Here is a 26023-nt window from a genome sequence, read left to right as displayed (position 1 = left end):
GACAACATCTAAAGCAGTTATTTTAATTTGGAATTGTGTGACTTGAAAAGACTTAAATTACCAATATAAGTTTCAAAATTCACATTGGAAAATGAAATAGATTTTCTTCCATTGTAAAAATATAATAGTATAATAATATAATGACTACAATAATATGACTATAATCCTTAAAAAATCTAACACACTTCAAGTATTTAAAATTCTAAAAACTTAAAGTACTCCTACATATTACGCAACTACAAAAAATGACCAGAATTCAAAAGATGCAGCACCCAACACCAACATGATTGACATCAACAATGAGAAATTAAGAGAGTTAGTTTGAAATACAGAGCAAATTTTAACTTATGAAAAAATGTTCCCCAGTTATTTGCCAGAATGAATGATTTGGATTATGCTGGGAAAGGTAGGTATGCTTTCATAAAAAAAAAAAAAAAGACAGAGTGCTTTACATTTACAAATGTAGTCTGCCTGAAACAATGCAACCCACCAATCCCTAAACAAATTGGAAGAAAGAAAGAAAGAAAGAAAGAAAGAAAGAAAGAAAGAAAGAAGAAAGAAAGAAAGAAAGAAAGAAAGAAAGAAAGAAAGAAAGAAAGAAAGAAAGAAAGAAAGAACAGATATCTGGTGGTATGTATTCTTGTGCTACTTTACAAATCATCCAGTACTTTAAGACAAATACTAAAATTAAAAATGATTCAAAACACAAATCTTTAAACACAAGTCTCCCTGTAAAATTATTGATTTGATTCTATTGACTCATAAGACAATTTAGGGAATATCAGTTACTCAAATATTAATATTTATTAAGTGATATTATATTACTATCTTAATAGTAATAAGGCCTTACATAGTAGGAAAATGTGTGACTAACAAACTTAGCAAAAGCCTGGTTTACAAACTCAGTAAATGATATTTCTTGATTTTGCTTTGTAAGATGGTGCCCATCAGACTTATTGCAAAGATTTTTCAATACATAAATAAATAAATAAATAAATAAATAAATAAATAAATACATAAATAAGATTTTCATAGAATTTTGAGTTCTGAAAACATCTAAAACTGATAAATGCAAACAATTCACCCTAAGCTTCTAAGTTTCAAGTAAACATACCAAAATAGTTTTCTTTTTATGTGTAAATGAATATATATATTTGCAACACAGAATTCTTGCTACACAATTAATATTTGGATACACTGGCATTACCCAGAATATCCAAAAATCATGGATTATTGAAAATCAAGCAGAATTCAATCATCTGAGAAAGAAAGCTTAACAATTCCCTCACATAAGTTTTACTTAGAAACAATTCTTCTTAGCCAGTGTTCATGTAACTGACTCATGTAATTAGATATGAATGAAAGGTCATTGTTTCCAATGACTGGTCTTGTCTCACAAAAGGAATGAAGCAATTTCAAGGCTGTGTAGGATGTCTTTGCATATTACATTGTAGCTTTTGGTGAAGAATTTTGTAAATTAATGATAATAGCAACAAAAATTCCATTACCTCTTCAGTCATATTTCCAGATAACTTCATTTAACACAATAAATTAATTCATCCAGATTATCCATGAAATTATCATGTTAAAATCATAGGGCTAAATTTTGATAGTCTCACTCAAAGGAAAAAAGTGTGCCCTCCAACTTTTCAAGACTATGGCTTCTAATTACCAAACATTCTACTGCACTGAATCATATTTTATCTAATATAAGTATATCAATTTATTGTACTTTTGAATTGTTAATTATTGAAAAACTTCTAAAAGAAAGACTCTGAAAAGTTTAATAAAGTTTATTATGTTTGTATTAACCTACATATATTTCTATTATATTTTCCTATTCCATATGTTAACATGTATTTGCAATGTATTTGTTTCCAATTTGCAAATACATCTGTTTGCTATCCTAATTTATACTAATAACAAAATGTGGCACCATACTTTTAAAAAATTCCCAGGAGCAAAGAATGCTTTTTTAATGAAAAAGATTCATTTTCAGGATGCCTGAGTGGCTCAGTGATTAGGTATCTATCTGCCCTCAGCTCAGGGCGTGATCCTGGGGTCCTGGGATCGAGTCCCACATTGGGCTCCCTGCATGGAGCCTGCTTCTGCCTTTGCCTATGTCTCTGCCTCTCTGTGTGTGTGTCTCTCATGAATAAATAAATAAAATATTTTTTAAAAAGATTCATTTTCCTAACTTCCCTCAATATGTTAAAAAAAAGTTGAAATGAGGTACAGACATGAATAACTTTGTGCAGAAAGAAAGAATGGATACCTGTCAAATGCTCAGTTAGCTCAGAATAGATCCTTCATTACCAGTGATAATAAACTACTTCCTTCATGCACCTCTACACTATAAATCCCTTACCAGTGATAATAAACTACTCTATTGCAATCTACTTCCCCTTCATCTTCTCCTATTAATAACCTCTTGTTCTGTTCTCTAGGTTTGTTAATGATGCTCTAATTCCTATTCCTCAAGGTCATTCTCTGTTCCTCTGTCATTTATTTCTAACATGATCTTTGTTGACTTCTTTGCTTTCAACACCTCTTTAGAGATACTCCCGGCTGTGTTCTCCAATCCTCAGTCTTTTTCTGATTCCTTGAGTCCCCTTACCATACACCTCCTCCAAAGCTATTTTCAAAACTCTCTTCTCCTAGAAAGCCTATCCTGAACTCTGGAATATATTCATAATAATCTCAGTGAAAGAGGATGCTTGCAGTGTTCTGCCATCATCAAGTGGACAATCTCAATCCTAAATCCACACTTAGGTCCTAGAGAATAGAAGCCATCAATTATTCTAACAACCAGTCTCTGTTATGGAGATGCCTTGTAATTTAATCAACCTAAAATTAACTGTTCTTGTGTATATTCAATTTTTCCTAATTAGTATTAGATTCTAAGGCACCTGAATAAAAGCCAAAGTGATTGACCTGCTATCTGAAGAGTTACCAAGATTAGGACAGCACAAGATATTGATCCATATAGTTGAGCTCTTTCTCCTGAATCTGTACAACCATGCAAGGCAGAAACTCTAGATTCCTTTTTGTCTTCTAATGCAATCATTATATTATGACATTTTGGCCTCCTAAACTTACCTATTTATGGGTCTTCTCCCTGATGAACACTTGTAATGTCCCTAGACAGATATATTCTCAGCCTTCCAAAGATGAACAATTTAAATAATGTTTCTGGTATTCTTACCTCTACTTGCACCCCATCTAACCTATCATTGGAGTGACTTTTAAAATCTAATCAAAATACAGCTATGCTTAAGATGTCATCAATACTTTCTCCATTTATAATGTGAACTAAAGATCTTTCATTCATGACAGAGCCCCTCTCTGGGGCTTTGTTTATTCTCAGCCTTCTTGTCAGTATTGTCAACATTCTAGCAATCTTGATCTTTTTCCAACCCACTTGACAAATCTTCATTCTTAAATCAACCTCACCAACTGCCATTATGCTCTGATACCCAGTCTACTAAAAGCTGATTAAAAAAAAAGTAGTAACAGGACTTCCTGGAAAGATGGTGGAGTAGGAGGCTCCTAGGCCCACTTCATTCCATGGATACATCTAGATAATACCCAAAAACGTGTAAATAACCCAGAAAAAGACCCAAAGATGAGCAAACAGACTCTTTATAGCTAAATGTGGAGAAGTGGTCACACCAAAAAGGGTAGAAAGGGTGGAGACACCAGGAACTAAAATGACCCAAGGAACTGTCCTTAGGAGGGAGGGACACCCCAGGTGCTAAAAGAGGAGAGGAGCAGACCCCATACCAGATGTCCCAGGCCTAGAGGAATTACACTGGGAAGACAAATTCCCATAACATCTGGCTTTGAAAATCAAAGGAATCTAACTTCAGGAGTTCTTATAATCAGTGGAGCTTAACACCTAGAACATTAAAAATCAGCAGGCTCAGCTCTGGAAGAGTTGGAGAGCAATAGGAAACTGAGTTCCCACCCTTTAGAGACAGCATAACAAATCACCCTGCTGAGACACAGAATAAAACCAGGATTTTGAAAAATGCCTGACAGAGAATTTAAAATAATGGTCATGAAAATATTCATTGAACAGAGAAAACAGAGAAAATAAAATGCCTGACAGAGAATTTAAAATAATGGTCATGAAAATATTCACTGAACTTGAAGAGAGTGGAAGGTCTCAGTGAGACCCTCAACAAAGATTACAGAAAACATAAACAATAACCAATCAGAGATGAAGAACTCAATACTGCAATTAAAAATACACTAGAGGGAGTAAAGAGTAGACAAGAAGAAGCAGAAGAGTAGATCAGCAACCTGGAGGAAAGAGTAATGGAAAGCAATCAAGCTGAACAAAAGACAAAAATAATAATAATAAATGAAAATAGATTAAGGGAACTCAGCAATACCATCAAGCATAATGACATTCACATTATAGGGATCCCAGAAGGAGAAGGGAGGGAAAAGGGGAAGAAAATTAACTTGAAGAACTAATAGCTTAAAACTTTTTGAATCTGGGGAAGGAAACAAAAATCCAGATCCAGGAGACACAGAGAACCCACCAAAAAGTCAACCCAAGGAGGTCTAAACCAAGACATACAGTAATTAAAATGGCAAAAAGTAGTGATAAAGAGAGAAATTTAAAAGGAGCAAGAGAAAACAGCTAAATATGAAGGAAACCCCTAAGACTATCAGCTGATTTTTCAGCAGAAACCTTTCAAGTCAGAAGACAGTAGCATGATATATTCCAAGTACTGAAAGAAAAAAAAAAAAAAAAACAAACTACAATCAAGAATACCCTATCCAGCAAGGCTATCATTCAGAATAGATAGAAAAAAAGTTTCCCGGACAAACAAAAGTTAAGGAATTCATCATGACTAAACCAGATTTAGAAGAAATGATTGAGAGGACTCTGGGTGGAAAGAAAAGACTATAAACAGGAGTAAGAAAAGTTGGGAGCACAAAAGCAATAAAATGAAATTTATCTATAAAAACCAGTCAAGGGATTCACAGAATAAAAGAATGTAAAGTATGATGCCATATACCTAAAATGGGAAAGGGGATATGAGGAGCAAATATTTAGTGCTTTTAGAATGGGTGCAAACTTAAGCTACTAATTAATATAGACTGCTTATGTATAAAATGTTATATAGAATCCTAATGGAAACCACAAATCAAAAACTGGTAATAGATATGCAAAAAAATCAATAAAAAGGAATCCATGTATATCACTAAAGAAAACCAACAAACTATGAGAGAAGAGAGCCAGGGAAGAAAGGAACAGAGAAGAAATACAAAACAAAACAAAACAAAAAAACATAAAATAAGTAACAAATAGCAATGAGTACACACCTTTCAATAATTATTTTGAATGTAAATGGACTTAACACTCTAACCAAAAGAGATATGATGGAATGGGTTAAAAAGCAAGACCCATCAATATGCTTCCTACAAGAGACTCATTTCATACCTAAAGATATATGGAGATTGAAAGCAAAGAGATGGAAAAGTATTTATCATGCAAATGGAAATGAAGAAAGCTGGAGTAGCAATATTTATATCAGACAAAATAAACATTAAAACAAAGACTGTAACAAGATTAAAAGAAGGACACTATATAGCCATAAAAGGAACAAAGAAGACACAATTGTAAATATTTATGCATCCAACATGGGAGTACCCAAATACATAAAGCAGCTAATAGCAAACATAAAGGAAATAAATAGTAGTAGTACAGTAATAGTAGGGGACTTTAACATCCCATGTTCATCAATGAACAGACCATTCAAACAGAAAAACAAAAAACAGTGGCTTCATATGATACATTGGACCAGATGGATCTAACAGATAAATTCAAAACACTCCATTCTAAAACAGTGCACATGGAACATAATCCAGAGCAGATTGTTAATGGCACAAAACCAGTCCCCCCAAATTGAAAAATGGCACAAAACCAGTCCCCCCCAAATTGAAAAAGATCTAAGACATATCATGCATCTTTTCTGACCATAGCACTATGATATGAGAAATCAACCAAAAGAAAAAGCCTGGAAAGACGATAAATACATGGAGATTAAATAACCTGGGGGATCCCTGGGTGGCGCAGCGGTTTGGCGCCTGCCTTTGGCCCAGGGCGCGATCCTGGAGACCCGGGATCGAATCCCACGTCGGGCTCCCAGTGCATGGAGCCTGTTTCTCTCTCTGCTTCTCCCTCTCTCTCTCTCTCTCTCTCTGTTACTATCATAAAAAAAAATAAAATAAAATAACCTGTTACTAAATAATGAAAGGGTCAACCAAGAAATCAAAGAGAAAATAAAAAAAATAATGGAAACAACTGAAAATGAGACTGCAATTATTCAAAATAGGTGGGCTGCAGCAAAAGCTGTTCTAAGAGGGGAGCTTATAGCAATATAAGCTGACCTCAAAAAGCAAGAAAAATCTCAAATAAACAACCTAACCTTACACATAAACGAGTTAGAAAAATAAGAACAAAACCTGAAGGCAGTAGAAGGAAAGAGATAATAAAGATTAGAGCAGAAATCAATGAAATAGAAACTAATAAATGAAATAGAATAGATCAATGAAATCAGGAGTGGTTCTTTTGAAATATAAACAAAATTGATAAACCTTTAGCTGGACACATAAAAAAAGTGAGAACACAAAATCACAAGTGAAAGAGAAGAAATAACAAACACCACAGAAAAACAAACAATTTTAAAAAATAGTATGAGAAATTATTTGCCAACAAATTGGACAACCTACAAGGAATGGATAAAATTCTTAGAAGTGTATAAAATCCCAAAACAAAATTAGGAAGAAATAGAAAGTTTGAACAGACCAATTACTGGCAATGAAATTGAATCAGTAACTTAAAAACTCCCACAACCAAAACTGTAGGATCAGATGGCTTCACAGGTGAATTTTACCAAACTTTCGAATAGGTAATACCTATTCTTCTCAGGACATCTGGCTGACTCAGTCCTAGAGTGTGTGACTCTTGATCTCAGGGCTGTCAGTTCATGTCCATGTTGGATGTGGAGCTTACTTAAAAAAAAAAAAATTCTATTTTTCTCAAACTAGTAAAAGAAAAAACAAAAAAACCCACAAATATATATATATATGTTTCCATATATATTTGTTTTTACATACAAAAACAACCATAAAAAAAGTATATATTTATAATATATATTATATATATACATATATATAAGTATATATATATTTCCATATATATATAGAAAGAAAGCTTCCAAATTCATTCCGTGGGACCAGCATTACTCTGATACCAAAATCAGATAAAGACACTGCTAGAAAAGAGAACTATAGGCCAATATATCTGATGAACATGGATATAAGAATCCTCAACAAAATATTAGCAAGCAAAATCCACCAATACATTTTAATAAATCATTCACTATTATCAAGTGGAATTTATTCCTGAGGTGCAAGAGTGACTCAATATTCACAAATCAATCAACATGATATATCACATCAACAAGGAAAGGATAAAAACTATATTATCATTTCAATAGACGCAGAAAAGCATCTGACAAAGTACATCTCCATCCATTCATGATAAAAATTCCCAACAAAGTAGGTTTAGAGAGAATATACCTCAACATCAGAAAGGCCATATATGAAAAACCCACAGCCAACATCATATGTGAGGGTGAAACTGATAACTTTTCCCCTAATATCAGGAACAAGAAAAAGATGTCCACTGATAGTACTTTTAATCAACATAGTACTAGAAGTCCTAGCAATCAGACAACAAAAAGAAAGAAAAAGGCATCCAAATTGGTAAGGAAGAAGTAAAACTTTCACTACATGCAGATCACATGTTACTCCATATAGAAAACCCTAACAGCTCCAGAAAAAAAAAAAAACTACTAAACCTAATAAATTAATTCAGTAAGGTTGCAGGATACAAAATCAATATACAGAAATAAGTTGCATTTCTATACAATAATAATGAAGAAGTGGAAAGAGAAATCAAGAAAACAGCTTCATTTAAAATTGTAATAAAAAATAACAAAATATCTAGAAATAAACTCAACCAAAGAGGTGAAAATACTTCATGTTAAAAACTATAAAAAACTGATGCAAGATATTGAGACTACCCAAAGAAATGGAAAGACATTCTATGCTTATGAATTGGAAGAAGAAATATTGTTAATATTGTCTGTATAACACAAAGAAATCTACAGACAGTGCGATATTTATCAAAATATCAAGGGCATTTTTCACAGAACTAGAGAGAATAATCTTCAAATTTTTGTGGAACCAAAAAAGACGCTGAACAGCCAAAGCAATATTGGAAAAGAAAAGAAAACTGTAAGTATCAGATGTCAAGATATATATTACAAAGCTGTAGTAATAAAAAATAGTGTGATGCTAGCACACACACACACCAAAAAAATGGACACATGGATCAATGGAACAGGATTAGAGAGTCCAGAAATAAACTCATGATTATATGGTCAATTATTCTTCAACAAAGGAGGCAAGGATATGCAATAGGAGAAAGACAATCTTTTCAATAAACAGTGTCTGTGAAACAGGACAGCTACAAGCAAAAGAAGGAAACTGGACATTTTCTCATACCTACAAAAAATTAACTCAAAGTGTATTACTGATCTAAATGTGAGACCTGAAACCATAAAATGCCTATGATAGAGCAGGCATTTCTCTGATATCAGTCATAGCAACTTTTTTCTAGAAATATCTCCTGAATCAAGGGAAACAAATGCAAAAATGAACTATTGGGTCAGCATCAAAATAAAAACTTCTATGCAGCAAAAGAAATGATTAACAAAATTGAAAGACAAGCTGTGGGATAGGAGAAGATACTTGAAATTGACATATCTGATAGGGGGTTAAGATCCAAAATATATAAAGAACTTGTACAACTCAACACCAGAATACTAATACTAATAATAATAATACAATTAAAAATGGGCAGAAGACATACACAGACATTTCTCTGAAGAAGACATCCAGATGGCCAACAGCCACATGAAAAAATACTCAACATCACTCATTATCAGAGGAGTGCAAATCAAAACCATGAGTACAAAACCTTGTACCTATCAGAATGGCTACCATCAAAACCACAAGAAACAAATGCTGGAGAGGATGTGGAGAAAAGGGAACCCTTGTGCAATGCTGGTGGGAATGCAAACTGGTACAACCACTGTGGAAAATAGTATGGAGGTTCCTCAAAAAAATTAAAAATAAATTGTCATATGATCTTGTAATTTCGCTAGTGGGTATTTACCCAGAGAAAATGAAGACACTAAATGGAAAAGATAAGTACACTCCTATGTTTATTGCAGCATTATTTATAATAGCTGAATTATGGAAGCAGCCCAAATGTCCACTGATAGAAGGATAAAGAGGTAATACATAGATACATATGCACACACACACACACAAAATAGTACTCAGCCATAAAAAGAATGAAATCTTGCCATGTGCAACAATATGGAAGGATCTAGAGGGTATAATGATTACCAGAGGGGAGGTAGGTGAGGAGATGGGTGAAATAGGTGAAGGGGATTAGAGTATACTTATCATATGAGCTCTGAGTAATGTATAGAATTGTAAAATTACTATATTGATCACCCAAAATTAATATAACACTGCACATTAATTATACTGAAATTTAAAAAAAAAAACAAAAAAAATAATACAGTCCTCTTGATTAGCTAGTATAATCCAAAAGGTATAGTCCTTTTGACACTGGGAACGTGTCCTGTATATAGGCACTAGATGAGAGTGGATCTGAAATTATTGTACTGGTGGGTGCAGAGAACCAGTGGCCATCTTTCTCTAACTCACATGTGGTCTGGGAAGGCACTAAGATTGATGTCATCATAAAGTTAATGTCTCAGCTGGGCTCATATCTCTCAGCTTTTTGCTGGTTGGTTTTTGTTGTTTTTTCATTTGCTTTGGCCTCAGCTTCCTATTCTGCTCTGAATAACAGCTCTTCGAAAAAGTTAACACTCTCCATGAACCCTGCTCTTACCACTTCCTTCATTGTACTCAATAGGTGACCTAGTTTCACTTTCTCCAAGGAAAAGTGGAGATTACCAGGAAAATCTAGATGTATTTTCTAGATCTATTCTTGTTCCTTTTCTTCCCTTCTAAGCAAAAATAATGGCTTTTCATCTTTTATTTTTATTTATTTATTTTTAAATATTTTATTTATTTATTCATGAGAGACACGGAGAAAAAGAGAGGCAGAGACACAAGCAGAGGGAGAAGCAGGCTCCTAGCAGGGAGCCCGATGTGGGACTCAATCCCTGGTCTCCAGGGTCATGCCCTGAAACTGCTGAGCTGGGATCCCTGGGTGGCGCAGTGGTTTAGCGCCTGCCTTTGGCCCAGGGTGCGATCCTGGAGACCTGGGATCAAAATCCCACGTTGGGCTCCCGGTGCATGGAGCCTGCTTCTCCCTCTGCCTATGTCTCTGCCTCTCTCTCTCATTCTGTGACTATCATAAATAAATTTTAAAAAAAAATTTAAAAAAAAAGGAAAGAAACTGCTGAGCTACCCGGGCTGCCCGAATTTTCATCTTTTATAAGGTAAATTTTCCCTATATACTCTGAATCACAGTAGCTCTTGCATTCTAGGGAATTTTATTTCATCAGTTATCCCCCACGTGCTATGTATCCATCCTTTTTCTTTTTTATTAGCTGTCTCATTTGTCCCATAAATATAAACCAAAATCCTTCCAATCTTTAAAAACATAGTAATAAATGTTATGCAGTGGATCATAAAAATGCTCCAAATACTCTCTTCCTAAAAAAAAAAAAAAAAAAAAGTAAAGTCCTTTTCCTCACCACTCCATCTCAACTGCCTTATGACTTGGTCCGGCCACTGGGACATTAGCAAACATGATCCAAGAAGCAATGACCTGGAAGCCAGGAGTGCCTTAGAGTTTACCAGCTTGCTGAATACAGAATATTACCCTGATGTGAATGCACCAGGCTAGTCCACTGGAGGATACAAGATGACATCTCAGCTAATGAGCTACCAGCCAACCCAGCAACTGCTTACAGACAAATAAGTGAACCACAGCAAAGATTGGCTGACCCTGCCCCAGATATGCAGAACCACCCAAATGAACACAGCCCAATTGCTGGCCTGTAGATACTTGAGCTAAATAAATGCTCACTCTTCAAAAACACTACATTTTGGCACGGTTTGTTATGCAGCAAAAGCTGACTGATAAAAACACATGTACACACATACACCAAGATTTTTGTGGATCCTGTATATCCCTTAATTTCAGGCCCATGTTGTTGTTTTTGTTGTTGTTGTTTGTTTTTTTAGTGACTCTCTTCAACTACCCAGTGTGGTCTTGGCTGTTTGACCATACTTTCACCAGAGGGATTAGCTCAGTTTGCTGCTCAGATATTTGGATTAAACAACCATTTGGTATGGGCTAAACTTTGAGCAAGTATATTGAACACATGGATTTCCTTGAAACACGCTGACAAGAAAATATGAAAGGGCAATTTATAAAACATCATTGCTTTTTTTTAAGAAAAACTATACATTTCTTGTTTAGTTTCAGAAAGAAATCAAGATGAAAAGTTTTTTTTTTAAGATGAAAAGTTTTTAAATCAATCAAAATAATAAAATTTTCTAGTGAAAAAAAATCAATATTGTGCACCACACAATCATGATATTGATTTCCTTACTTAAGTTGTAGCCAAAACAACTTAAAGAGACTTCCCAAGGAGTCCCACCCTTTCGTAATCCCCCCCTTTTGGGTACGGGTGGAATCCAGGACATGGTTCAAATAGAACCTGGCGAAGCTGAAGGTGTTTTGCAGATATAATTCAAGTCCCTGGTCAGGTGATTTTGAGTTAGTCAACAGATTATCCTGTGTAGGCATGACCTAATTAAGTGAGCTCTTTAAAAGAGGGTCAAAGGTTAGAGATTTCAGCAGCGGAGATTTTCTTTCTCTGCTGCCAGCTTTAAGAAGCAAGCTGCCATGAAATGTACAGCCTCAAGGAAACAAATTCTGCCGAGAACATGAGGGAGCTTGGAGGCAAATCCTTCCCCGTGGGGGCCTCCAGATGAGGGTGCAAAGTGACACCTAAACTTCTAAGCCAGGAGGCCCTGAGTAAAGAACTGGTTCAGGTGGGCACAGACTTCTGATCTATGGAAACCTAGAGAAAATAAATAGGTGTTTTTTAAAGTCATTAAATTTATGGTCATCTGTTATGCAGCAATAGAAAACTAATATACTTCCCACTGACTTCATAACAGGTCTTACTTCCTACTCTTCCATAGAAACTGTTATTGCCAATGCCTACAGTGATTCATTTTTCCTAAGCCTTATCTTTTCTGACTTCTCCATAGAATCTGACTTCCAAACTCTCCCTCCTTTTAAAAACTGTTTTATCTGTGGCTTCTATTTTGTCACTGTCTCCTACTTTATTTCCTATCGTTTGATAAGTCCTTTTCATATCCCTTGTCTTTTTCCATCCTCTTCTTTTTTTTTTTTTAAATTTTTATTTATTTATGATAGTCACAGAGAGAGAGAGAGAGAGAGAGAGAGAGAGAGAGGCAGAGATACAGGAAGAGGGAGAAGCAGGCTCCATGCAGGGAGCCCGACGTGGGATTCGATCCCGGGTCTCCAGGATCGCGCCCTGGGCCAAAGGCAGGCGCCAAACCGCTGCGCCACCCAGGGATCCCCCATCCTCTTCTTATATGTTGGTACTTCCCTGGCCATTCACATTGTCTGAAATGCCCAGGCCCTAGTTACCTGCCAAGAAAACTTGTGTACTCATTGTTCACATTTCAGCTACCTACAGTGTGACCCTTCCTGATCGTCTGGGCTGATCTAGGCATCCTCCCCCTGAACTTCCCCTTCTTCCTAGAACATGTTCCCTTCCATTGCCACTGTTTTCAGGTGCATCTTTTTCAAGTTCCTTAAAGATAGGTACTATGCCTTATACAGTTTAATTCCCTTACTCTCTAATGCCTGTCATATTACCGTCATGCAGGAATGAAGAAACAGTGTCTAGTGGATTCAGGAACAGAAGGACGGAGTGCAGGGACATAGTGTCTCCTTGAAGAACACCTCATCACCTCCCTCAGTGACTATCCCCTCTTGTTCTTCTCTAGACTCTGGATAGTGAAGATGAGCAGGGGAAGGGGACAATGACTATGATACCAAATTCAGTCTTTACCTCATCAGCAAGAAAAAAACTGGGTTCTGACATCAACAAGTCAGGAGACCCTCCTGTTAAAAGGTTCCATCACCTTTCTGCTGGAATTGTTAAAATAACTTGATTTTCCATAAATGTACTTCCTCTGCCCCTTGGGCTAATGGCAAAATTTATTCATCAACCAGAGGAAATAACATGCTACCATTGAGGGATCTCAGGGATGCATCAGAGCAGATTGAAGCCTGGGGGTATTAGGAAGGTTTCTATGTCTAACCCCCTACCCAAATAATTTGTTGTAATTTTTTCCATGGATCCATAAAATCTAGGTACTTAATAAATATGCATGCCAGTGTCCTAATTTCCCAGACTTTTATGTAAAAGCATACTTTATTTAATCCCAGCCAGTTTTTCTGACCTCATTTTCCATATCTTCCCCTCTGTTCTTATATCCAAGCTACATTTGAACCAATATAAAACTTCTCCCTTGGGTTCCTGGGTGGCTCATTCAGTTAAGTATCTTGCCTTCAGTTCAGGTCATCATTTCAAGGTCCTGGGATCAAGCCCTGTATCAGGCTCCCCACTCAGAGGGAAGTCTGTGCATCTCCCTTTCCCCACTGCTCATACTCCCTTTCTCTCTCTCTCTTAGATAAATAAATAAAATCTTGAAAAAAAATTTTTTAAACAAGACCTCTCCCACCTCACAAATTCTTTACCCTGTACCCTAAAACATGCTGCCATCTCAAACTTAAATATGGTAAATCATCTTACCATGAGCCAGGCACTGTTCTAGGCACATTACCTACATTATCTCATTTAATCTTCACAAGGAAGGTTGATATCATTATCCCACTTTACAAATGAGGAAACTAAGGTTTATTATTTCAAAAAAAAAACTACCCAGAGAAACATGGTCACTATGTTGCCAGTGTCATTCCTGCTTTCCCAAAGCATCCGTCTAGTGCATGGGCTCCTTTCCTTACCACCCATCCATTTCTCAACTTCATTTCTGTCCCTATCACCCCACTCACACTGTTCCCATTTAGGTCATTTGATGACCTTCTAATTCCCAGATTTAATGGGCTCTGATGGTCCTACTTTATTTGACCTTGTTTTGTATTTGATTTTTCTTTGTATTAATAATATTTTATTTATTTGACCTTGTTGTAGACTATTCTTTTTGTTAAACATCCCACCAACTTTCATTGCATGAAATCCCTCTTTTCAACTTCCTTGGACGTGACCCAAAAGACGTCCTTCCAAAGGACGTGGCCCTTTCATAGGCCCTTTACAGTCTCTTTCATTGGCTTCTATTCTGACTTGAACCTTATGTCTTTTTGTTCCAAATTATTTCCATGAGTAAATATCTCCACTTCATCAACTTATGTAGCAAATATCTCCAGTCTCCTATCCCTCTCCTATGTTCCAGATTCATACTCCTGGCTCCCTAGTAGAGGGGGCACATGATGAAGTGCCATCAAGGCAACCCAAACTCCATATTAAATGTCTTATCTCTTCCTATCACTTCCCAAAACCTCAGTTAATATCAACATTCATCCAATTTCTCTGGTTAGAAATTTCATCCATCCTTGACTTTTCCCATATATGTCAATGAACAAATCCAGTTAATTCTACCCTGTAAGTTCTTTTTAGTCCTACTGTCACTGCTTGTTGCTATAGGCTTTATCATAGGTCTTTCAGCCAAATCATTCTATGTTTGTATGTGTATATTCACCTCTCTTTTAACTCTAATATTATCCCTAGTTAAGACAGATTAGACTTTTACATCAACACTCAAGATGCCAACACTCAAAAACATTACTTTTTCTTTCTGAATTTTATTTGAGAGGATTTTGACTCAATTGCTTATTTTACATATCATTTTTATTTTTCACCTACACTTTAAATTTTTTAACGATTTTGTGATTTTTTTTAACATAATGCACTTTTATTTAAACATGTTACTTCAATGAAAGTATTTGGAACATCAATATATTCAACTCAATATTTATATAGACTATGTTTATAATAAAATAATAACCACTGTAGGGAACAAATGTTTAATAAAATGGATTTAACATGGATTTTACCTCTAAAGACTTTACAATCTGCTAGGGGAGATAAGGCATGCACCTAAATAGTTATAATACATGCTGAAATAGGATAAGTATTATAAAAGATGTACAGAGAAAAAGCGATCAGAATCATATTGAGGGATAGTTTATTTTGACTCAGAGAACCCCTTCATAAAGGAGTCAATATCTGTGTAAAGACTTCAAAGATGTGAACTCTTAAATATTTATTCAGTTTACATACTTTATTGAACCTCACCTACATGCAAGACACTGTACTAAGTGCTGGAGACACAGAAATAAATTAGAAAAACCTTGACTTATACTGCTCTCTGTTTCATGAGGAAGAAAGATAATCCATTATTACAATTGGGTGAAAGGAGTTATAATGGAGATTTCCTAAAATGGCTAAAAAACTATATGGAAAATGGTAAAGATGGAGGAGAAGCCTTAACTTCATAGGGAATGTCTCTAGGAAGAGGCACTACTTGAGCTGAGTTTATTTTTAAAGATTTTATTTATTTATTCATAAGACAAACACACACACAGAGTGAGAGAGAGAGAGAGAAGCAGAGACACAGGTAGAGGGAGAAGCAGGCTCAATGCAGGGAGCCCAATGTGGGACTCGATCTCAGGTCTCCAGTATCACACCCTGGGCCAAAGGCAGGTGCTAAACCGCTGAGCCACCTGGGCTCCCCTTGAACTGAGTTTAGAGTATCGAGTAGCCTAGCCCAAAATGGAATGTGCCCAGGAAAGAAAAAAGCTTTATACTTGGAGGAATCAGGGTTTAGGGATGCAAAATTATGAAGTATGTACTTTTGTGATAGTTCAGAAGAACTGAAGAAAAGAAGTAGAAGACCTGGATAGAAAATGACATCTAGGCTAGTTTTTGGAAAGATTAAAAGTCAGAGCAGGAACTGAAGGCATCTTGTTGAATAGCTTAATCAATTATTGCTGATTAATAGTGCTAGTTTATGGACAGTTCTATACACAGATTCATTTTTACCAGGTAGACCAGCAATTCACTTAAATAACTACATTTCTGATTGAAAAGTTGATGTTGTTGGCATCAAGTAATCCAATCAGGAATATGCTTTAAACTTGTTGCTTCTGCTACTGACTACACTAAAATTCTCAGAATGCCTTCTTCGGTTCTCTGGTCATTTCTCTGTGATTGACATTTGTGGTTAACAGTTATTCTTATTTTATCTTCTTTTTATTTGATGATGGTCTACTATTCATCACTCAAATGGATTATTTTTTTAAGATTTTTTATTTATTTATTCATGAGAGAGAGAGAGAGAAAGGCAGAGACATAGGCAGAGGGAAAAGCAGGCTCCCTGTGGGGAGCCCGATGTGGGACTCAATCCTGGGACTCCAGGATCACACCCTAAGCCAAAGGCAGACACTCAACTGCTGAGCCACCCAGGCGATCCTCAAACAGATTATTATAGGACAGTGAAACAGGAACAATGTCTACTCCCAAACATTTCAAGAACCGCTATTCCCCCATTAGTGGTAACCATCATTTTCAGCCACCACCAATGAATTAGGTTAAACTTTGCCTTTTCATTAAGAGCTTTGATTACGTCGACTATGATCTACTGCCATATGATCATTTTGGACAAAAGATCCCAAAGTATGTTCAGTCTCTAGTTTGACATCTGTGTACTTGGTCATATAAAAACAAATGACCAACTCAGGGAAAGAAATCTAACAATTGAGGGGAAAAGTAAAGCAAAAATCCAAAAATTGCTTCATTAAGAATATTTTCTTTGTTTACTTATACTTGGTATCATCAAATTATTCTTCCCTGACTTTGGAAACCTCCATGTCTCCAACTTGGCTATTCTATCATCTTTCCCGAGGCAAGAAAGAAATGTTTAAGTCTATCACTGCTTACTGAGAATATGTTTAATTATATGATTAGAACATTTCCAATGTTCCAACTGTCTAAGAATAAATTTTGAGAAGAAATAAATGTTTTAGTTCAGTAGACTGAGGTGGGGTATCCCAGTGAGAGTCTTCTATCACTAAAATATAGCTTAAGGACACTGGATGCTTATAGGTGACATAAATTCAGCACCAGGAAGTCAGTGAAGGCTGTACAAATGAAAATAAGGTGGCACCCAAAATAAGTTATCCAAGCATAGGTCCTAGCAGCACCAAAAGGCCAACTCACCAATAAAAATGTTCTCCCCACTACTTTGTGATGTTGCAAGTGCCTGGTTTAGCAGATCCTAAACAGGACATCCTGGTACTGACTCATGCTTTCTCAAGGACAACTTTGCATCCACCGTCTACTCCCAAAGCCAGCCTCTGCATACCTGACATTCTACCTATGCCTTCTCAGAGTCATTTTATAATTTCATCACAACAAATAGCCAGTCAATGGCAAATTCTTCCATTTTTCCCTTCAGAATCCCTCCCTATCTACCCCCCTTCTTTCCTCCCATCACAAAAATGGGTCTTAAATAGGTTCTCCAACTTAAAGGAATATTCAATTTTGCTGCTAAGTTTTGAGGTAGGATCTTCCCATTTCACTGAGGCAAGACCTGTGTTAGTGGCTTCCAGGACCACAACAGATATTCTTCCTAAGAAACACAGGTGAGAATTTTTTTTTCTTACACACTCTTACTTCCTAGCATATCCTTTTACTACTCTTTCAGTAGTTTAAAAATAATGTGCCTATGTCTAACATCCAACTGATGTCTCCCCACAGGATCTTTCTCATATCTGCAGTATGCTTGTGGATGCATTCAGCTAACCAGGCACACTCTCCTAAGAAACTCCCAGAGTCAACCTTTTCCAAGAATTGTTCAAAAGTAAGAGATAACATTCCCCTAGATCCACTCCAGCTGAACATTTTACATTTTCTCTTCAGCCAATTCACAGTACAATTATATAATCTTTTTTGTCTTACGAATGTATTATCTATATTTACTCTGTGATGATTTATGATCTTTCTTTGAGAGTTTTGTATGCCTCAAACAGGAAGGCCTTTGCAGAAAACCTAGGTTAAAGAGTATATAAACATTCATTTTTCTCTTATGAGAAGAAGAAAAACCTACCTGCCCGTGCTTTTGCTGAGGGGCAATCCCATGAGGCATTTCAGAATATGATGGGGCCTGGAGGTCTGTCCCCCGTGTTTTGGGACGTACCACATCAGAGACCAGACTGGAGGAAATTGCTAGAGACTTGGGCCGAGAAGCTGTGGTGCCCAACCCCCCAGGGGGGCCTTGTTCATCTTTTCCACTTGTAGCTTCATCTTCCCCTTCTGAGTCCACAATAAAGACATATTCAGCTTTGAAGAGGTCACTTTGCTGCATTCCTTGAAGTTCTTTTGCTTTAAATCCCCTTTCTTGTGAAATCTTTTCACTGACCTCTGAAGGATAAATCAATGTCCCTTGGTTTCTCTCTGGTTGGTTCCCAGCATTCAACGTCAAGTACTCATTGGACTCAGACTGCAATTAATGTAGAGGCATAAAAACATTAACATTGGTCTGACAATGGCTTCCTTTTTGCATGTACACTTAAAAGTTTAACCTGCTTATAATCTCCAAGGACAAGATTTTTTTTTAATATATTTAAAAATTAGGTTGGTTTAGGGGAGATTGTGTTGAAATTAATGGAAACATTCATGAAACAAATGGGGTTTGGTCAAGCAAAACCTGTATATCCTATATAAGCCAGGAGAGAAAGGAAACCCCACTGAAAGTTTCTAAAATAATACAAATATCTCCAAAAGCCTGAAAGGAAAAATAAAATTGCAATAAACTACATAGACATTCAGACAAAACAATCTGAACTAATTGAAAAGAACTCAAGAATAAGACACCAAAAAAACAAGTAGATATTTTTAGTACAAAGTATTTTCCACTGCTATTTTATTTTGTAATTCTAAATCTTTTCCCAACCAATTTTCTATGAGTGCATAGAGGGTTTACAAGACCAGAGTAAGATAGCTTTATCAAGCTATCAAACATCTTCTGAAACAATGGCAGCAGTGAACACTAAGATTGTGTTTAAAAGACCAATGTTTATTTTTTCTGGTTTTGATAACCATGCTGTGGTTACGATCCTTTTCTTTGTAACATTTCTTTAGGTCTAAAATTACTTAGGAATAAAACATTAAAAAAGACACTAAGTAAACTAAAATAAATGAAATTTCAAACATGATGATAAATTTAGCATATGCTATTATGTGCATATATGTTGTACGTGTGAAAATAGAAGTCAAACTACTAATTATATATAACTAAAATAAGGAGGTGATTTTATATATCCATTGCACATTTTTTCAGCTGATGATAATTTAGTTGAAGCAAAACACAAATTGCCTCCAATTAGGATTTCTTGAACAATGGTCATTTCACATTTTAAATTAAAATACTGTACAATCACAAAAACCCAAAAATAAGTTTAAATTAAAAATAACAGGATTCAAAGACAAATTGCTTATTACAAAAAATAGCAATAACTAAAAAGATGGCAATAATTGAACTAGTTTTTGAAAACATTATTAGTGATCTAAAATAATTCCCTTCCTATAGTCCATGATTCTCTGTCCTCTGATATATTTTTTACAGCTTTATCACTGTCTGAAATTTTATTATATACACTTCACTTTTTTTATTGCATGCCTTCCCAATAATGACTTATGTGAGTTGATTTTACTCATTCAGAACACAGCACCAAGCATATAGTGTATTCAGTAAATAGTGGATAAATATATAAATGATCAAGGGATGATTTACCCTATTCTAATACTAAACTATTTTTAAAAATAGGAGGAAAAATCTTGAATATTTTAAATATGTAGTTGTGTGTTTATCATTTCAATCAGTAAATATCAACATCTTAGGAAGCTCTGGAGGTTTGCAACCAAGATGAATTCATATATCTGCAGTCTCATGTGCTCATAGCACCTGTAACAAAGGATCTCATAAATATATTATGTGTAATCAAGTACTGTAAGAGAGAAACTTCCCAGAAATTCCTATTGTAGCATTCAAGATCTCCTTGAAATAATTTGACCTCAAGAGTCTTTGAAATAAGGTAGTAGTATTGAAAATCTCAGATCACAGATATATTATAACTTTCTGGATGTTTTCATACAGACAAGGTAAATCAGATTATTTTATCCCCTTTTAGTGGTTCAAGAATGCCCCAAAGTCCCCCAGTCATATTTTGCTCATAAGGAGATGGTACTGAAATACATTTTAAAGAGAAAGTTTTTTTCACCCAAAATGTCATTAGTCTAACAAAAGTCATTTGCAGGATTCTTTAAAGTTTGTTTTAATTTTATTTCCAGTCTTGGTCTTCATTTTAGATAAGCATTATCAGCATATAAATAGAATTTGATAATCTATCTTGTCTCTTACTGTTTTATAACAGTAACTTTTGCCATAAAATTACATAATTGCCATGATTATAACTTTCTGAAAGTGATGTATTATCACATTCTTAACTTTTTTATGATTATTAGCTATTAGACTATTTTTTATTTTTTCCTGTTTTCCTACACAACATTTTTCTGCTTCTTTACTATTTTCTTGGAAAACATTTCCAAGAGTTAGATTACTGAAAGGTTATACACATTTTTATGACTGTGGATAAGGGCTTTCCACCAAACTTACACAAATTCACAAAGCTAGTAGCAAAGTGTGAGCATGTCAATATCTTCACAACTGACCCAGCCCAGAATATTGCACATTTTAAATTTTGCTTATTTATTGCATGTAAAACAATAATACATCACTGTTTTATCTTGTATTTTCTGTCAAGAAATTGACAGAAATTCAAACTTTTCAAGAAATTTTGTTTTTACTATTTTAAGACATATTTGGGAGAAGAGGAAGTGCCAGGAGGCAGAATGTGCATGTGAAGAGCAAGGAATAGGACGTCAACTGAGAAAAGTTGAGAATAGTCTATTAGAGAGAAAGAGAGTATGATAAAGTTTGGGTTTCTATTACACATTATATTTTTAGTCAACCTTACATTTCACAGACATCTCACTTTGTGCCAAGGAAATAAACATTCATACAAATCTCCAAGTTATTCTTATGGACAATTAATGTTTAATATACAATTGCTTAATACAAAAAAAGAACAAAAGTAATCCTACCCTATTTACAGTTTCTGGATTCTTATCACTGGGTTCCTCAGGAATTTTAACAAGGAATTTAGAGGTGTCAGCCAACTTAGAGTGGGTTGGTAGTCTTCTGACAGTGGGGACAAATGTGAAGATCAGAGGTTTGGCTTCAGAATCACCAGAAGAGACCTATGAGACATGTAATAAATTAGACTTTCAGTCCTGTCAAAGGTTTATCTTGACTTTATTTTCTATATACCATGATAGTTACCTCATTTATTTTGATAAGTTGCCTATTATCCTGTGATTGTGTGTATGGTTGCCAAAGAAAACAGCTATAAAAATAGTGATAATTGATCAGATCTCTTTCCTTAATTACTCCATTTATCAGAGAAAGTAATACAACCCCAGAAAGATCCTGTTTTAGAGGATGGCAACAAAACAGTGGATTGGCTAGTTGATCTATTGGAATATTACAGGACACATCTACCTCAGTAAGGTCATCACAAACACAGCATCTAGTCTGTTTCAAAATTTACCATTATTCACTTAACCCTCGGTTTGCCTGTTCGGTTTGTCTCATAATTACCAAGCCTGCAAGAAATTTCCAATATGTACCCTTAATGGGAGTACTAAGAAATGGATTTAAAATTGAAAGTATGCTTTTTTTTGGCTACTAGAATGCCAATGCCTATCCTCAAGGATATACTTTCTCTTTTATTCATGCTTTATTCATTCAAGAATAATTGTGTTTAGTGTTTGTTGTGTGGGAGACACTCAGGAGCTAGGAATGCCATAGTGTATAAGCAATGGTCAACAGACCATGCACAAGAAGAAAAAAGGGTATGCAGACAATACTAAGGGAAAAGTAATGAGGGGTACCTACCTATCCACCCTGGGAAGCTCTGTAAAAGGCAATATCTGAAATGTACTCCCAGTGAAGAGGAAGATAAGGCTATCCTGGGCTAAGAAAACCAGATGAATGGAAACATGGAAGGGCAGCAACAGTGTGGTGTGGATCAAGCTTAGATTCTGTCCTATTGGCAACAGACAACCATTATAGGACCATAGATTGGGAAATGATGAAGTCACATTAGAGTTTTAGATAGATAATTCTGGTTTTAAAAGACGCATGGCTAGTAACAAGCACAGAAAGCCAAGAGCAATAGAACGAGGACTAAATGAAAGGGAAAAAGAGAAGATGGTGCCATAAATTTTTCTTTCAAGAAGTTTGGATGAGGAATAAGGAGGGATGTTGGAAGTAATTAGCAAGAGAAAGAGAGTCAAAGAGGTGCCTGTACTGGCATGTAATTGAATAGACTTGAACACATCTGTAGCCTGGCAGGAGGAACCAGGAGAGAAGGTAAGCAAAACAAGGTCCTGGAAGAAGCAGGCAAAATAAGCTAAGGGAACAGGAGAAAGAACATGAGTTCTCCTTTGAGTCCAGAGATAATGAACTAAGATACAGAAAAGCTCATGAATATGGTGCACTGGGGAAGCAGAAAAGTGGCATAATCGATATTCAATTATAATCAATAGCTATATAGCTATAATCGATAGTTATAATACTATCGGCCCCATGTAGTTGGAGTAACACTTATTCTCTGCCACGTCCATGCCTCATCAGAAGAAATATGATACACACCGGTAAGACCCTAACTCTCCTCTCTCTTTTAGTCATGCCCCCTTTTAAGGCCTTGGACTCCTCAGGCTTAATCTTGGCATTCCTTTTAACTCCAGCCATGTCAGCCCCTGTGAGAAACCTGGGCCTCAGAGTCACCCCACAACCCCTGTGTGCTATGCACACCCCTCATTCTTTCCCCATCTGTGCCCTGCTCCAACTCTTGAAGGCTTTCAACCCTACACTTTCTGGTATTCAGTCAGCCATCACAAAATCTTCCATGTCCTTAACCTCTAACTATCCTAGCTTTAGCCAAACCATGGCTTCTTCTGAAAGGCTCTGTCTCTAAGATGCAACCTTAATGGTAGCTATTTTCTCTCACACTGGCCCTGGAAGTACAAGAATGTCTGCCTCACTCCCCTGTACTGCTTCCAGACCATTCTACATTCCTCTTACCTAGGAACTGCCAGATTTGAATCTCTTGCTATTAGTGTATACCACTCATAACCTCTCCTCTTCACTGTCATCTGCCCGCACCTAAATTAAGCCCTCCCTTTTTGAAGATTTAGTTCCTGGCTCAATTCCACTCTCTTTAACACTATGCTTTGTGCGATACCCAACATCATTGCTCAGAGTGTGTTGCCCTGGCCTCTATTCCTTCCTGCTTCTCAAATACCTAGCCTCAACCAATAAACCAATAGCCACAACACCTCTATAATGTCACATTTTCTATTCTCTGCCCTCTGATTGCCACTTCTTTTCCTTCCATACCCCCCTCTCATACTCCAACTCCAACATTTCTCAGACCCCACCAGAATGAAAATCTACTGATCCCTCCAAAATTATATGGTCCCATACTTCTTTTTTTTTTTTCTTTTTAACCAGCCTCAGGGACTGCATTCCCCACAGTTCCCCTCATGCATACTCTTCAAGTGTCCTTCCCTCTCTCACATCATCCTTTCCCATTTGGGTAAATTGACATCCTCACGAAATCTAACCTCCTACCTACTTTACTCCTGCACCAAAAAGGTATGTGATTGGAAGAAATCACACAACTATGCTTACTGGTTTCATTTCGAATTTATGACTCTCAGCCCAAGCAGACCCTTCAATGCTGCTCTATAAACACACTATAGCTTGATAGCCCATGCACTCTCCCACTTTCTTAGAAAACTCGCATCCTCTCCTCTTTCTTCAAACCCCCTACAGCTTCTTCAATGGTCTTACTCGGAACTGATGACTTTGTTTCTTATTTCACTGAGATAACTGAAGCAATCGGAAAAGAATTTCCAAGGTTCCCATCACATCTACTTATCTACCTGTGTCTTTGTTCTTTTATGTGGCCTTAAGTCCTGCCACTATGTGCCTACTAAAATCAACACTCACTTGAATATTTTACCTTCTACTTACTTTCATTTATTCAACAAGGTCTTATTACTGAATGCTAAGACACCTCTCTAAGTGGTGGTGATATAATGGTGAGCAAAAATCTTTACACTAATGGAATTTACATTCTAGTGGAAGAAGTAGTAAACAAAAATAAATATGTAAAATATATGGTACTTATATAGTTATAAGCTATAAGACTGGTTATAAGGCCATTGCAATGGCCCATGGGAGAGAAAATGGTAGATTGAACTTGGGTTGCTATGGTAACCATGATAAGAATAGTTAAGATTCTGGCTATATTTTATTTTTTTAAAAAATTTTTATTTATTTATGATAGTCACACACACACACACAGAGAGAGAGAGAGAGAGGGGGGGGGGGGCAGAGACACAAGCAGAGGGAGAAGCAGGCTCCGTGCACCGGGAGCCTGATGTGGGACTCGATCCCCCGTCTCCAGGATCGCGCCCCGGGCCAAAGGCAGGCGCCAAACCGCTGCGCCACCCAGGGATCCCAAGATTCTGGCTATATTTTAAAGGAAAAGTTAGAATTTGCTTAAAAATTAGATGTGGGATATAGGAGAGAGATAAGAATCAAGGGCAGCCTGGGTGGCTCAGCGGTTTAGCACCACCTTCAGCCCAGGGCATGATCCTGGAGACCCGGAATCGAGCTCCCTGCATGAAGCCTTCTTCTTCCTCTGCCTGTGTCTCTGCCTCTCTCTCTCTCTCCTCTCTGTGTATTCTCATGAATAAATAAATAAAATCTTTTAAAAAAAGAGGAGTACATAATTAATGACCTGAATGACTACAAGAAATGAGATTTTATTCACTAAAATGGGGGAAACAACAGGTGAAGCTAGCCCAAGAATAAAGATCAAATTTGCTATGTCAGATACACATCCCAGTGGAAATGCAGGCATGAGTCAAGTTTAGAGGAAAGTCTGTGCTAAAGATAAAATTATTAGGGTTGTTAACTGATACATAGTATCTAAAACCACAAGACCAGATGAGATCACCAAGGGAGTAGGCAAAAGTAGGAAGAGAAGAGGTCCAAGATTGAACCCTCTAGACTTGGAACACTAAGTGATCCAGTAGCTAAAGAAGAACTAGCAAAGGTGACATGGGATTTTAAGGACAATAGAAAAGACTGGAATATCATTGACATCAATAGGAAAGATGCCTGACGATAAACAAAAGGACTGATAGGCTATACTAAGGGCCCATGAATTTGTTGTGGTAAAGCAAATTTGCTTGGTGGTTTGATATTCCCTGCAGGGATATTCAAATGACCTCTCACAAGAACAGGGAAAGTCAACTGTAGCCCTTACAGAGCTGTTGTTTGGAAGTAGTTTTAGCAGAAGGAAATTGAGAAAATTGAGGACCCTTGAGAGGAAAGCAAATGACCACCATGGAGTGGAGTTTGGATGGGTCCAGAAGAGAGACCCTCAGATTCCAGGATTCAGATTCCAGACCCTCAGATTCCAGTGTTCTCTGAGGCTCAGAGTACAGATTCGGTAGCACAGTGAGTGTCTGGGAGAATGGGTTGGGTTTACCGTATGGTATGTGAGAGTTTAAGATTTAGAGGTATGGTAATTCTATGTGGTCTAGGCTTTGGCCTTGAGACTGAATATCTGAGAAGAAAAAACAGAAAAGTCACTGAGCTTGTGAAGCTCAAGCAACTA

The 26023-nt window shown here is 36.4% G+C and overlaps 1 protein-coding gene across 8 annotated transcripts in view; it reads right to left on the bottom strand.

Annotated features, from left to right (window-relative positions):
• Nucleotides 1-26023, bottom strand: part of MLIP (muscular LMNA interacting protein) — a 252774-nt gene that overhangs the window by 112163 nt on the left and 114588 nt on the right. For 7 of the 8 annotated variants that reach the window (XM_055330897.1, XM_055330901.1, XM_055330902.1 and 4 more), the window contains exons 4-5: nucleotides 21369-21524; nucleotides 18313-18705 (exon numbers count right to left, since the gene is read on the bottom strand). In XM_055330897.1, coding sequence (XP_055186872.1) covers nucleotides 18313-18705; nucleotides 21369-21524 — 549 coding nt within the window. The remainder of the gene's footprint in view (nucleotides 1-18312; nucleotides 18706-21368; nucleotides 21525-26023) is intronic. The other variant, XM_055330903.1, reaches the window with a different exon arrangement.

This window comes from Nyctereutes procyonoides, unplaced genomic scaffold (assembly GCF_905146905.1).
Source record: "Nyctereutes procyonoides isolate TBG_1078 unplaced genomic scaffold, NYPRO_anot_genome, whole genome shotgun sequence".
Taxonomy (NCBI): domain Eukaryota; kingdom Metazoa; phylum Chordata; class Mammalia; order Carnivora; family Canidae; genus Nyctereutes; species Nyctereutes procyonoides.
This window is presented reverse-complemented; position numbering and strand designations above follow the sequence as displayed.